The 12,742-nt window shown below is 43.1% G+C and overlaps 1 protein-coding gene across 2 annotated transcripts in view; it reads right to left on the bottom strand.

Moving 5' to 3' along the window:
* Window positions 1-12,742, bottom strand: part of VPS41 (VPS41 subunit of HOPS complex) — a 216,769-nt gene that overhangs the window by 82,989 nt on the left and 121,038 nt on the right. For both annotated transcript variants that reach the window (XM_075558184.1, XM_075558185.1), the window contains 2 exons: window positions 6,999-7,118; window positions 5,754-5,900 (listed from right to left, as the gene is read on the bottom strand). In XM_075558184.1, coding sequence (XP_075414299.1) covers window positions 5,754-5,900; window positions 6,999-7,118 — 267 coding nt within the window. The remainder of the gene's footprint in view (window positions 1-5,753; window positions 5,901-6,998; window positions 7,119-12,742) is intronic.

The following is a 12,742-nucleotide window of genomic DNA, read 5'->3' as shown; positions in this document are numbered from 1 at the left end:
TTCGTCCTTTTGGAAAGTTGATGGATGTCCAGAACAAAGTTCCACACCACTCGTACCCTTGAGTTTTCCCATAGTACTGCCCTTGTAAGCTGTTCAACATCACAACAGTGTCTGCAGCATTTTTTCCCAAGCAGGAAACATTTCACAGCTGCACGCTGTTCTGCTAAGTCATCCATAACAAAAAATGAGGTTTGACCAAAACTGCTTTTATGAAAACATTCATGTGCCCAGAGAGAACCTTCCCAGACAATGTCAGTAGGTGCGCTAACTCAGAGTGAGTTGCAGAATGATCGCCTAACAGAAAAATACGTACTACGAAAGCTCTTTTCTACCCAGCACAATTCCAGTTTTGGGGGGTACCCCCTCGTATACGGTATTTATACAGTTACTTTTTTTACATTCATTTTTATTTCCTATCTCTACTATTTGCAATAGTGCAACCAACATACCTATACAGGTAACTTTAGGATTTTTCTTATCTTAGGACATATTCTTGGAAGTAGAATTAATAGAGCAATGGGGATGTATACTTTTATGAAGTGCATTATCAATCTTCATGGTTAGTCTACATGTCCTGATTGTTTTCAGTGAGACATCGGCCACACAGTGACATATAAAGAGTCCTCGCTGTCCCTAACCCAGAATCAGAACCCATGGATGCAGTGGTGTAGGGCTCATTGAAGAGTGACTGGCCTTCCCTTTGGCTGTTTTTTCCTATACTGTTTCTCCGACTGTACGTTAGTCCCTTCTTCTCTTTGGAGGCTTTTGTTTGGAAAGTTCTCAACCCTTCTTTCCACATTTAATAGGAACTAATTGCTACACCTTTTAATGTGCTGACCAAAGCACTCGAAGCGCAGTATTTCAGGTGGTTTGAAGTACAATAAAAAGCAAATATAATAATAGTAACATTGGTAGCACACTGTGAGCAACAACTGGACCCCAATTTAGGCTTAAGTGCATCATGAAGACACATACAGCTACTTTTCCTAAGAACGTGAAGGTCAAGTATGGATGCCTGACCTCTAAATAGGAATTCTGCTGGAGGGTGCTAGAGAAATACAGAGCAGAGAAGGTGAATCTGCTGACAGGAGAGGAAGACTTCCTGGAAGAAGTCACATTTAAGGTGCAAAAGGACAATGCGGCCATCAGTGGCAAGGCAAGCAGACAGAAACAGAGCCGCAAGGGAGAAGAGAGCTGAGGCTGGAGAGGAACACAGTCAGATCATGCAGCATCCATGCAGCATCACGCTCAGGATTCCATTGCCATCCCACAGGCCATGAGAACTCATCAAGTGTTTTAGACAGGGCGTTGGCAGCAGCTGACCAGCACTCTGGAAAGACAATTCCAGAAGCACTGTGGGGGATACAATAAGGGGGGCAAAACCATAACCAAGGAAATGTCTGAGGGATACTGACAGCACCTGACGCAGACTAGACCTCTTCTGATCCTAACCATTCCTGAAGGTAACTGTTCAGCCTTTCTCTAGAGATGGTGGGTCTCTAGGCGCTCATACATTACTCAAGATCACACAGCTGGAGGCAGAACTCCAGTCAAGATCTGACAATCTGCTCCCAGGCCACATTTTCTAAGACTAAGGGCTCGTAGCCCTAATGGCAGCTCGGGCCAAGGCTCCAATTCACATCTCAACAGTTCGGTGATCTGAGCTCTTGTCCCAGCCCGGGATTCATAAGCAAGGATCAGCAACTGCTGGTAGATCAACATTTATCTCAATGCTACCCTAAGCTTATGTCCTCCATAATAGCAAACCAATAATTACAAGAGCAATGTGTACTAACTAGTACATGGGTTCTTGCCCCTGAATATCAATCTGCTACTTCTATTTCCTCCACATCTCCACTTAGGTGTCCAACAGATAGAGCAAACAACTCCTGATTTTGCCTTCTAACACACTCTAGCAGCAGTAAAAAGATGCTGCTGCTTCTAGGTTCTCAAGTCAAACAACAATAGCAAGACCAACAACAACACAAAACTTGAGTTGCACTGAAGTTTTGTAGGCATATAATTCATATATCACACACTTTAATAGTTCAATCATATCAAGAAGACGTGTGCAATTATCCCCCAATCAATTTCAGAATAGTTTCCTCTTTCTCGTACTCACTGCTATTAGCTATCCATTCCCACCCGGCCTCCCCTGGTATGATCCTTTGGTAATTATTGATCCAGTTACTTCTTATTGTGCATTGAGTGAAGGTGTACAGAGTAGATCACACGTTTTACAATCAACATCCCCATTTCCTCCCTGTGTAATTTCATTCAAATTAAAATGCAAAGACTTTACAGAGGCCTGCGAGGTCCTAATTCATCTTGATTACCCTCTACCACAGTGGTTCTCAACCTGTGGGTTACGACCCCTTTGGGTGATTGAACGACCCTTTCACAGGGGTTTCCCAATTCATAACAGTAGCAAATTTACAGTTATGAAGTAGCAACAAAAAAATTTTTTGGTTGGGGGGGGATCACCATTACATGAGGAACTGTATTAAAGGGTCGCGGCATTAGGAAGGTTGAGAACCACTGCTGTATCACAAGACACTCACAGCATCATCTCCTACCAACTCTCCTCCACCCGTTCCATCCATTCTATCAATAATGGTGTGATGGTTAGATTTTATGTCAACTTGATGGTACTTGTGTGGAGGTAGAATCCAACCTGTTCATCAGGTTGATGGTCTTGGGGTTGTGGTCTTTTATAAGACAGACACTGAGAACTTCTCTTTTTCTTTTTCTCTCTCCCCCTTTCCACCTTCCTGTTTGTTTGGATCAAACACTTTGCTTGTGGTTAGCAGTCCATGTGGCTTGCTGACTCTGGAAACTATGGTGCCTTGTCATGTTCCCATGGACCATGGATCCACTGGACTCTGAAGCTATTGGCCTATGCTTCCCTGGGAGACAGAATCTCACAGCTTCCTGCATGGCCTTCCTATTTCATCCACTGGCAGCTGTGTGAATCTGAAGAGGACTGTTGCTAGCATCGAACCTGCAGACTTGAGTCGAAATGGATTGGGCTGGGTTTTTTTTTAATATAAAGTTATTTCTTGATATACAGTCCTTTCTTATACATATATCAGTGCCACTGATTTTATTTCTGTAGAAAAAAAACTCTAACAGTTGACTTCTTTGATGCTCCTCAAAAACACACCAATCACACTCCTGTCTCAAGGATACCTGCTATTCCAACAGTCTTGTACTGCATAGCTGACTCCCTTCAGATCTCTGCCCAAATGACAGACTCCTTTGTAGAGATGTTGTCCGTGGCCCTCCCTATTTCAAACAATACAGGCCTTAACCCCCTTTGCCTCCACAATGTTTAACTCTTCTCCTTGATGGTCCCCACATCACATAGTGAATTTGTTAGCTGGCTTGCATTCTTTGGCCACACCATCTTGGCTCATTGGAATGTAAACTTCTCACGGAGGAGGAGTAACACTGTACCATTGCTTGACTCACAGTAACTATCTGGTAATTATGTGTGGAGCAAATATATGAATTAAGTAAATGGCTGGTTCTTCAACACACACTTTATCACACCATTTGTGATCAATTCTCCTGAACAAGGCTGCTCTGTCTCAATGAAGAAATGACATGTGATGATCTCTTTACTCACCAGAGGGGAAGAACAAGGGAGTTGGGGGATGGTGGTGCAGGGGGTGTGTGTGTCTGGGGGGTGAGTGGCTGATGAGTGGGTTGAACTGCTGAATGCCGAGTTGATGGTCTGAAATGTCAACTCCTTCTAATTCACAGTGAAAACTCATCAAAAACAGAATAAAAGAACAGAACATAGGAGGACTATGAATTGCTCAAGAGACAACAGAATGAGTCCTAAATAAGAAGGGACTCCTAGTGAAATGACATTTGACATGAAAAACTTTTGTAGAAATTAGATCTACATTTGGCCACAGTGAAAGTGTATTAGTTTCATCAGGCTACGGTAACAAACGAGCATGAACTTAGTGGCTTATCAAACAGAAGTGGTTCAGTTAAAGCTCTGGGAGCCCGGAGTCTGAAGTGTCTCCCTGGGGCCACAATAAGTGGTGGCAGGGCCTCCCTTTTCATGGAAGTGCTCAGGGGTCACTGGTGCTGTGCGTCCTTCCAGCTCCGAGGGGTTGCCAGCACCACTCTGCCGAGAAGCTCCACTCTCTGCTTCCTTGGGCACGACGACTTCTCCTCGACTTTGTGGTAGCATCTACCCGTGCCTCCTCATATAAGATGTTTGTGATTGTAGTCCGGGCCCACATGGAAAATCCATACGAATCTCCCCAATCAAGATTCCAAACTTAATAAAACCCTTTGCCAGATAAGGGAACACCCACCTAGATACCTTTTGGGTGGTGGGGGTGGTGGTGGCGGGGGTGGTGGTGGGGGGTGGTGGGGGGGTGGTGGAGGGGGGGGGGAGTGGAGGGTGGGGGAGGGTCATTATTCCGTCTACTACAGAAAGTGTTTCTGGTAGCAATCAGAACACTGCTATGTGCCCCTAAAGACTAATTTTCCTTGTCTTTTACCAAAAGAAAATAAAAAAATATATAAAAGATGGACATTTAATGGATGAACAACCACAGACATGGGGTAGGGAGGCTAGAGGATCAATTTTGCTATTTTAGAGGTTTGGGTACAATATTCTTCCCTTGATTTAAAAGCTGTGCTCACTTAACATGAGAATCCCCTAGTCAACTAATAAGGGAAGCCGAGAACCTGGGCCATTTCAAAGAGTAGGCCAGGAGGATCTAATCTCACATGGAAGTGAGAATGCTGGTGTGGGCCATAGCAGTCATTGGACCAAGACTTTTCGTAGACAAGAGTGACATTCTAAACAGTCATATCTTTTGTGTGTGTGGGGTGGGGTGGTGGTGGTGTTTGACTTCACTAGAACCTGATGGATTATTAAGACAGCTAATATTGATTAAGTACTTACAAATGCCAAGTTTCACACTAACTTCTTTATGTACATCACTCTATTTAATTCTCTGGACACATGAGAAATGAGAATGATTAGTGCCCACTTTGCAGACCAGGATGTTAAGGCTTAGGGAGTTCTCTAAAGCCTGGTTTTATCTATTAGGCGGGGTCATTTCTCTGATCCTTGTATCTCAACTAATTTTTCTCTTGGTTCTGTTCAGGTTAAGCTATCCATTTTTGAAAGACAGGCACACATTTTTGCTCTCATGTGATCAAGCAACAGACAAGCATGAAATATGTGTAAATGAGCCTCAGATTACATTAGCTGAATAGTGAAATTTCATTTATCCAAGCACATATGAGTCAGAAAATTGTAATTCACAAAATAGTCCCAAATCTTATTATGGATCTTAAATCTGCGACACTTCTCCATCAAACAATTACTGAGCAAGAGGATGATTTCATTGCAACCTTCTTGTCATCATCAATTGCTTTAATGAAGAAGGAAAGAGAAATGAAATAAACAATAAAAAATGGAATACTCGATGAACCAGTGAAACTAACTAAACCCCGCACATTCCATAAACAGGTATGGCCAATTGGATTATGAAAAAATAAAGGAGACTTAAAAAAAAAGGTAGCACCATCGAAATATGGCAAACCTCACAACTTGTGCTGATGAAAAAAATGAAAGCATTGAATGGTCATCACAATATGATGATAGAGTGGGTGACAATACTGTGGTTCCTAAGAGCGGCTCAAGAATTCGCATCCCTTTGGATCATCCTCGGTAGATCCAAAATAAGAAGATTTCTTACACAGACAAGCATAACTACCTTTATGGACATCCCCCAGCCAATAATGAGCGTCACATTGTCCTTCCAGCAGAGGCTACAGGGATACATATCTGGGCGAAGACTTATATCATCTCGGGGCACATTGGTGATCCTTTGCTTTGAAGTGATGTCAAAAATCTTCACACCCTGGGGGGAAAAACGTAGCATTAAACATCCTCTACTTGGGACAAGTGAAGGAAAAGAAAATTTGTGAACAGCTACTGCTGCACCCCACAGATACCTAGCACTGCGAATTATTGACTGTGACGGAGAATGGCTGGCAGGTGTGCAGAAGAGTATTCCGCTGCTCCACACAAACCCTAACGAGAACCCAGCCACAGGAAAAGCTGCCCCTCTCTCCGGGAAAAGGAGACTTTCTGAGGGGTGACTTGGGTGCCTTAAACCCAACACTAACCTGCACTGTGCCGACATCAAGGGCATGTGCAAAATGACAGGCAGCTAACAGTTGTAAGTGAATTGTTCTACCCCCAAATAATAGGATGTACTTTTAAAGAAAATCTCTGAATCTGAAAAATCACTCTATAAAGGAAACGATACTTGGCATTTTACAGTTCTCAAAGGGAAACATCTAGGAGGCAGCTAGCTCAAAAATTACCCAACAGGCCATCGGTTTTACTTAACCTGGAGGGATTAAAAAAAACACAAACAACCCCAGACTAGAAAGGCAGATTCGAGACCTCTCTCATCTTAAGCAGTATAAAAGGGGCTAATTAAATACCTTGATATTCTAAAGGTCCATCAGGTGGCAAAAAGACATTTTAAAAAAGAATTCTACAAGTCCCATCTCATGTGAATTAAACACGTGCAGGACCCAGAATGATGATCCATCCTTTTTCTAAAGCCATGCCTTTACATTTGCCTGTGATTACACTGAGAATTAAAGAGAAATCGGTGGTAGTCTGCATTTCCTTCATGTCAACTATTACTTGCTCTTGGCTGATAAGTAGGCATATTTTGAAAACTACACCCCCAATAAAGTAGCCCTTCGATTGTTAAGATGCCTTGGGTAACTTACTCCAGCGTATGCTGGGAATTACTATATTACAGAAGCCATAAGGAATCCCATTTCTTTAACAGTTCAGTTATGGTAGCAATCACCACTTGTATCTTTGAGCAATGGACACCTCAATGTCAGTGGCACCTTCTCCCTTGGTCACATCCTTATCAGCTGGGTCACTCTCCCGTTCCTGCACAAGCATCAATGACACAAAGACGCCCTGTTACCATGTTGTTGGCCCAAGCGATCAGGTGGTCCCGCCACTTCACACTTCTTATGTTTCCTTCCCCTTCGTGGAGAACAGAAGACTTCCACCTGCTCATCCAAGACCGTTCAAACAGCAGCAGCTAGTGGGGGTGGGGGGGTGGGATCAAAGCAGACACTTAGAAACTGAGAGTCATCTTCATACCTTCACTACTATTTTGGCCCATCCAATGCCCAAGGATCACAAAATCCGACCTGAAGATTTTTATATACATTGACAGTAGTATATGATTTGCAATTTAGAATGGATTACCGGCCCATTTTATCTACCACCACACCAAACTCTCCGCCATCAAGTCAATGCAGACTTGACAACCCTCCAGGGCTGCTCAGAGCTGCTCTTCGGGGTCCCTGGGGCTTAAACTCTTTACAGGAGTAGAAAGCTCTGTCTCTCTTCCAGGGAGTGGCCGTTGGTTTCGAATTGCTGAACTTGCGGTTGGCAGCCCAATGCATAAAAGCTCTGGAATCAGGGCTCCTTATCCAGACAGGACATGGTTGAAATGCATTTGCTTTTTGAAGTGAATACAATAGTAAACCACAAGATGGCACCATCACACCAAAGTTACGCGAACAACACTGCACATTAGGGAATCAAGAAGTTGTGTGCCTGGGAAAGTTGCTCCAATCATTGGTTTAGTGTTCATTCATTCTGTACCTTGGGAAATAAAAACTCAAGGTTTTTTATTTCATTGAAAACCATACATATTGGTCACAGATTAAACTGCAATAGTTAGAATCAGGCTATGCTTTTCATTAAAAAAGATAAATAATAATAGTTGTTGAGCCAATTCACATCTCAAAGTAAATTTCTTTTAACATTAAATTTCTTTTTAAACCTCACAATAAATATTCTTTGTTATAATAGGAAAAGGCTATAATAAAATTGTCTACTGGATAACTCTTAATACCATATATAACAGGTCCAACTTTCTAAGCCTGATGCAGGCCTAGTAATCCATGAATTATTAAGGACGTACTATTTTCCCTAGACATGACCAATTTAAATCCTTTAAGGAAAGACATTTATACAATACATAGCTTAAGGCAGGCAATCCTGAAATACATGTTTACCTTTTAAAAGTAAGTGCTAATAGATGATTCCATAACAGAATGTTTAAAATTCCTGTCATTATAGGTAATGTCAGAATATTTTGAGTGTGTCCTACCCATTTCCACCCCCCCAAATAGGTAATAAATATGGAAAAAAGAATTAACTCCTATATGCTTAAAAAATGTTATGGTCCTCGAGTTAGGTGGAGCAATACAAAAGAAAAACACAACCACAGAATAACACCAAAACTAACTGCCCATTTGTATATGGACGCTGAGGAGACGTCACTTTGAAATTGCGGTCCCATTCGAAGACCTCCATTTCCCAGGCAAAGGCGGGCGACATCAGAGCCTCCACGGTACAAACCAGAGACAGAGACTTTATTGATCATGCTCAGCTCTTTGTTCCCATCAGATAAATTCATTACACTCTCAAAGACTTTTTATCCGACCTTCACCTCTCCACCCCAGATCCAAAATAAGACATGACCACCACCATGCCTTCTTGCCTCCCAATTAAAGACCCTTAGGTCTGTCTTCTGTGAATCAAGCTATCTCTCTACCACGCAGGCGGAGAACAATAACGAGGAGGGAACTGCGGGAGGTCAAGTGCAGACGGAGGATGGTTGTCTGTCTTTGGGGACAGGGCAAGTTGGAAACTCAGGGCTGGGGAGAGAACCTGAGAATACAGTTCTACTATCTGTAAGATCGCACTCCATGGAAGACAGGTGGTTAGTAAACACTATATTAAGCATGAGGAATCTGGAAGGTTAAAATGTCCACCTTCCACCAGTGGTCGGAGTTCAGTGGAGCCAGAAGTGGGCACAGGGAGCACTCCAATAGCATCTGCTGGATGGAAGGAACGGATGGGGCGTGGAGGATGGCGCCGGATTCCTTTCCCTCTCCAGTGGCCACCTACATAGGGATATCACGCCACAGTATCAAAAGAGGAAACACTGTGTGCCTCTTCTGGATAAATGGAACGTGCCAAATTCTAAAAGTGGAAATTCTGTAAAATATCTATAGGGCAGGGTCGGGTGGGGAATCAAGAGAAGGAAATGGTTCGAAGGCCTGAGGTTAATCATCAGATTGGCAGTGCGCACTTGAAGTGTCCACGGGACCAGGTATCGGGCATCAAAAACCCAGAACAAGCAATCATGTCAACATGAATAGGGCAGGGAGGGCGGAGTAGAAACCCAAAGCCAATCTGTAGGTAACTGGACATCCCCTTACAGAAGAGTCACGGGGAGGTGACAAGCCAGCATAGCACTGATGAACATACAGCGTTCCTCTAGTTCTTTAATGCTTCCTCTCGCCCCCCCCCCCACTATCATGATTCCAATTCTTCCTTACAAATCTGGCTAGACCAGAGCAGGTACATGGGTACAGAGAAGAGCTGGAAACACAAGGAATTCAGGACAGATAATCTCCTCGGGAGCAATATTGAGAGTAGCCATACCAGGAGGGGAAGGGGAAGGTGGAGGGGAAGGTGGTGGGAGAAAGGGGGAACCAATCACATTGATCTACCTGTAACTCCCTCCCAGGGGGTGGACAACAGACAAATGGGTAAAGGGAGACATCGGTCAGTGCAAACATGAAAAAAAATTTTTTTTATAAATTATCAAGGGTTTGTTAGGGAGGGAGAGTGGGGGAGGGAGGGGAAAAATGCGGCACTGATGCCAAGGGATGAAGTAGAAAGAAAATGTTTTGAGAATGATGATGGCAACAAATGTAAAAATGTGCTTGACGCATGGTTGGATGTATAGATTGTGATGAAAGTTGTATAAGCCCCCAATAAAACGATTTATTAAACAAACACACAAAAAAGATTGGTGGTGTAAACCCAGAAGTTGCTCTGTGAGAGAAAGGATCCAGCAATATGCTATCATAAAGATTATACTCTGAAAAAATGGATGGGGCAGTTTTACTCTGCCCTATAAGGGAGTCCTTGTGGTGTAGTGGTTACACGATAGGCTGTGATCAGTATGGTCATCAGTTCAAAACCTACTCCCGTAAACAGTTACAGTCTCCAAAACGCACAGGGGATTGCCGTGAGCTAACCCTGACTGATGGCAGTTTGGTGTTTGCTTACAAGGTCACTGTGCGTCAGAGTTGATCAACGGCAGTGAGTTTGCTAGAGGCGAAGCTATGTAAGCCCGAAAGTCCTTCAAATACTTAGCCCTAAAGGGCCATCCATAAGCCTTGGTGGCTGTTGGGTAAATGTTAGACTACTAACTACGGTGTTGGCAGTTCAATCCCACCAGCTTCTCTGAGGGAGCAAGATAAAGCTATCTGGTCCCTATATGGGGTCACATGAGTCAGACAGACTTGGTGGCTGTGAGTTTGGGGGGTTAAGGAGTTATTCCATTCCTGTCTTCTGAACCTCTCCAAATACGATAGTGCTGTGGGCAAAGAGTTGCATGCCATTCTACTGAACGTGGAGGGAGAGGGGCAAAGTCATCTACTCTGCAATCATCCGTCCTCATCTTTGGGAATTTCGAGCAGAAATACACTGTCTGGCAAGAATGCAAAGGAAAGTGCTACTTTAGTAATTTAAGATAAGCTACTTTTCTTATAAGCATTCTATAATTTACCTACCACAAAACTATCTGCCTCTATTTCACCGACATTTAATAAAATCCATTTCTTTCTTATAGTCATAAAACTGCCTAGAGACCTACTGAGCATGAATGTTCCACAAAGCGTTTTAGGGGTGAGTCATTGAATGAACTACCCTTAAAAGCACTAGTTAATTTGTTTGGTTCATCTTCCACATCCTGTAATCGTGAATTGTCATTATCACAATCCCGAGAGCAATTTAAGCTCAATGGGAGCTAAGTACCTAAGAGAGAGAAGGGGGGAAAAAAAACAACAACCAACAAACTGTTTCCAAGAGGTCTATTTTTTGTTGAAGAAAGAAGTTTAGGGCTTTATTTCCCATAAATCCACATCCTGGCAGTCAGCACTCTCAGTACTTATATTTCAATGGGAGTCCTCACATCCTCAGCAATATTCTTTACTCGCCTATGTTGTGTGCTGATAAATCTAGCTGGTACTTTCCTACACGATACAAGGATGCACATCCAACATTGTTCCATGTGTGTAGCAAGATTCCTAAGGGGCTCAAACAAAGTCGCGGATTCTGGTGGCTTAAATATTGTCATTACTGGGGCTCGCTATTCCCCGGAGAAAGAAAGGCAGAGCGATTGGCCCCCTTTTAATTACCTTATGATCTTTCAGGCATCTAAATCATTTGGCTGCTCGGGTTTCCTAAATATGAGCATCACTTCTTGTTTGGCCCTGACGCAGGCTGAGGGGCGGCATACATCAATGGGACCATCTCAGCTAGCACCGTGTGCTTCCACAGGAAGGGCCGGGGGGCTTGAGAGAAACACAGGGCCCATCCAAGATCTGGGGCTCAAGATAATAAATTAAAAGCACGCAGATTAAAAAAAAAAGTAAAGCCCAGAGGACAAGAACATACCCAAGCATGACAGCCTCGTTAAAAACAAGCAAAGGGGACACTGAAGGGGGAGATAAATGGAAAAGATCATGAATGGCATAACGAAAGTTAACAACAACAACAAAAAGCACCCAAGAAAAATACGAGAAAGCAGGAGATGATAACAAAAAGGAGGTGGGGGAAAGAAAAGCACATGAGGAAAGGACGATGCCCAAGGATAGGGGTGCTGTTGAGCCACTGACAGGACTCTGAATCTTGCTGGAGGTAAGAGAAGCCAAGAGGAACCTAGAGGAGCAGGCAAGTGCTTTGTCTTGCTGCCAGCTTTGGCTCAAAACCACTGCTCAAAATATAAGGCCGTCTGAGACACCCCCAAGGGGGTTACTATCTGCATCCAAAAAGAATATAAAAGCATGCAGGAAGAAAGAAGGACGATCCCAAATATATTACTGCTGTACGTTGGGGGGGGGGGGGCTATTTGAAAAACAAAGAAGACATTCAGTGGTTATTTTCGGGGCAGGTGATAATCCTTCAACCTCCTTTCCCTAAAGGTAATTCAACATGTCTAAAAGAAGTTAAATACAGGGCAAATACTGCTACCACGCAAAGTCTCTAAACACAGAACTATTTCCAGAGCCTACTTGATTCGAAACAGCATTTGAGTAAACACACTTCCAAAGCGCCACGGCAGATTCTGGACAATCCCTGCGAGCTAACTACTGCTACAAATACGATGGAGACAGAACAATGCTTTGAAATTTAAAACACTCTGTCAACATGAGGTAATAGGCAATTCAGTAACCAAAGAAATCCAAGTTACAGGTTCAAAGCAAATGGAAGAAGTTAAACACTAGAGGTACAGTTTGGAGCAGTTTCCTTTATATAAAAAACTTAGACATGACAGATCGATAGAGATTTGTGTATCTGCCTACTTGCCCACTTACATATGTTGAGCAATGGCCCATAGCTGGCGTGCGAGACTGGCTCCTATCTAAACTAATACTATTCGATCTTTGCACAAACTTAAGCTGCAAATATGTATCAGAATGAGTGGGATATTGCACACTTTTTAAATCATTAAAAGGAAAAAAACTCTTCCAATATGACACCCCCAGACTTCACATAGCTGGTTGTGAAAGTCTAACAGTGGACACTTGCTTTCTGTTGTGCAGAAAGCGGAGAATACATGTCCTTGGG

Source organism: Tenrec ecaudatus, chromosome 9 (genome assembly GCF_050624435.1).
Source record: "Tenrec ecaudatus isolate mTenEca1 chromosome 9, mTenEca1.hap1, whole genome shotgun sequence".
Taxonomy (NCBI): domain Eukaryota; kingdom Metazoa; phylum Chordata; class Mammalia; order Afrosoricida; family Tenrecidae; genus Tenrec; species Tenrec ecaudatus.
The sequence above is the reverse complement of the archived record's forward strand: the minus strand, read 5'-3'. Positions and strand labels throughout refer to the sequence as shown.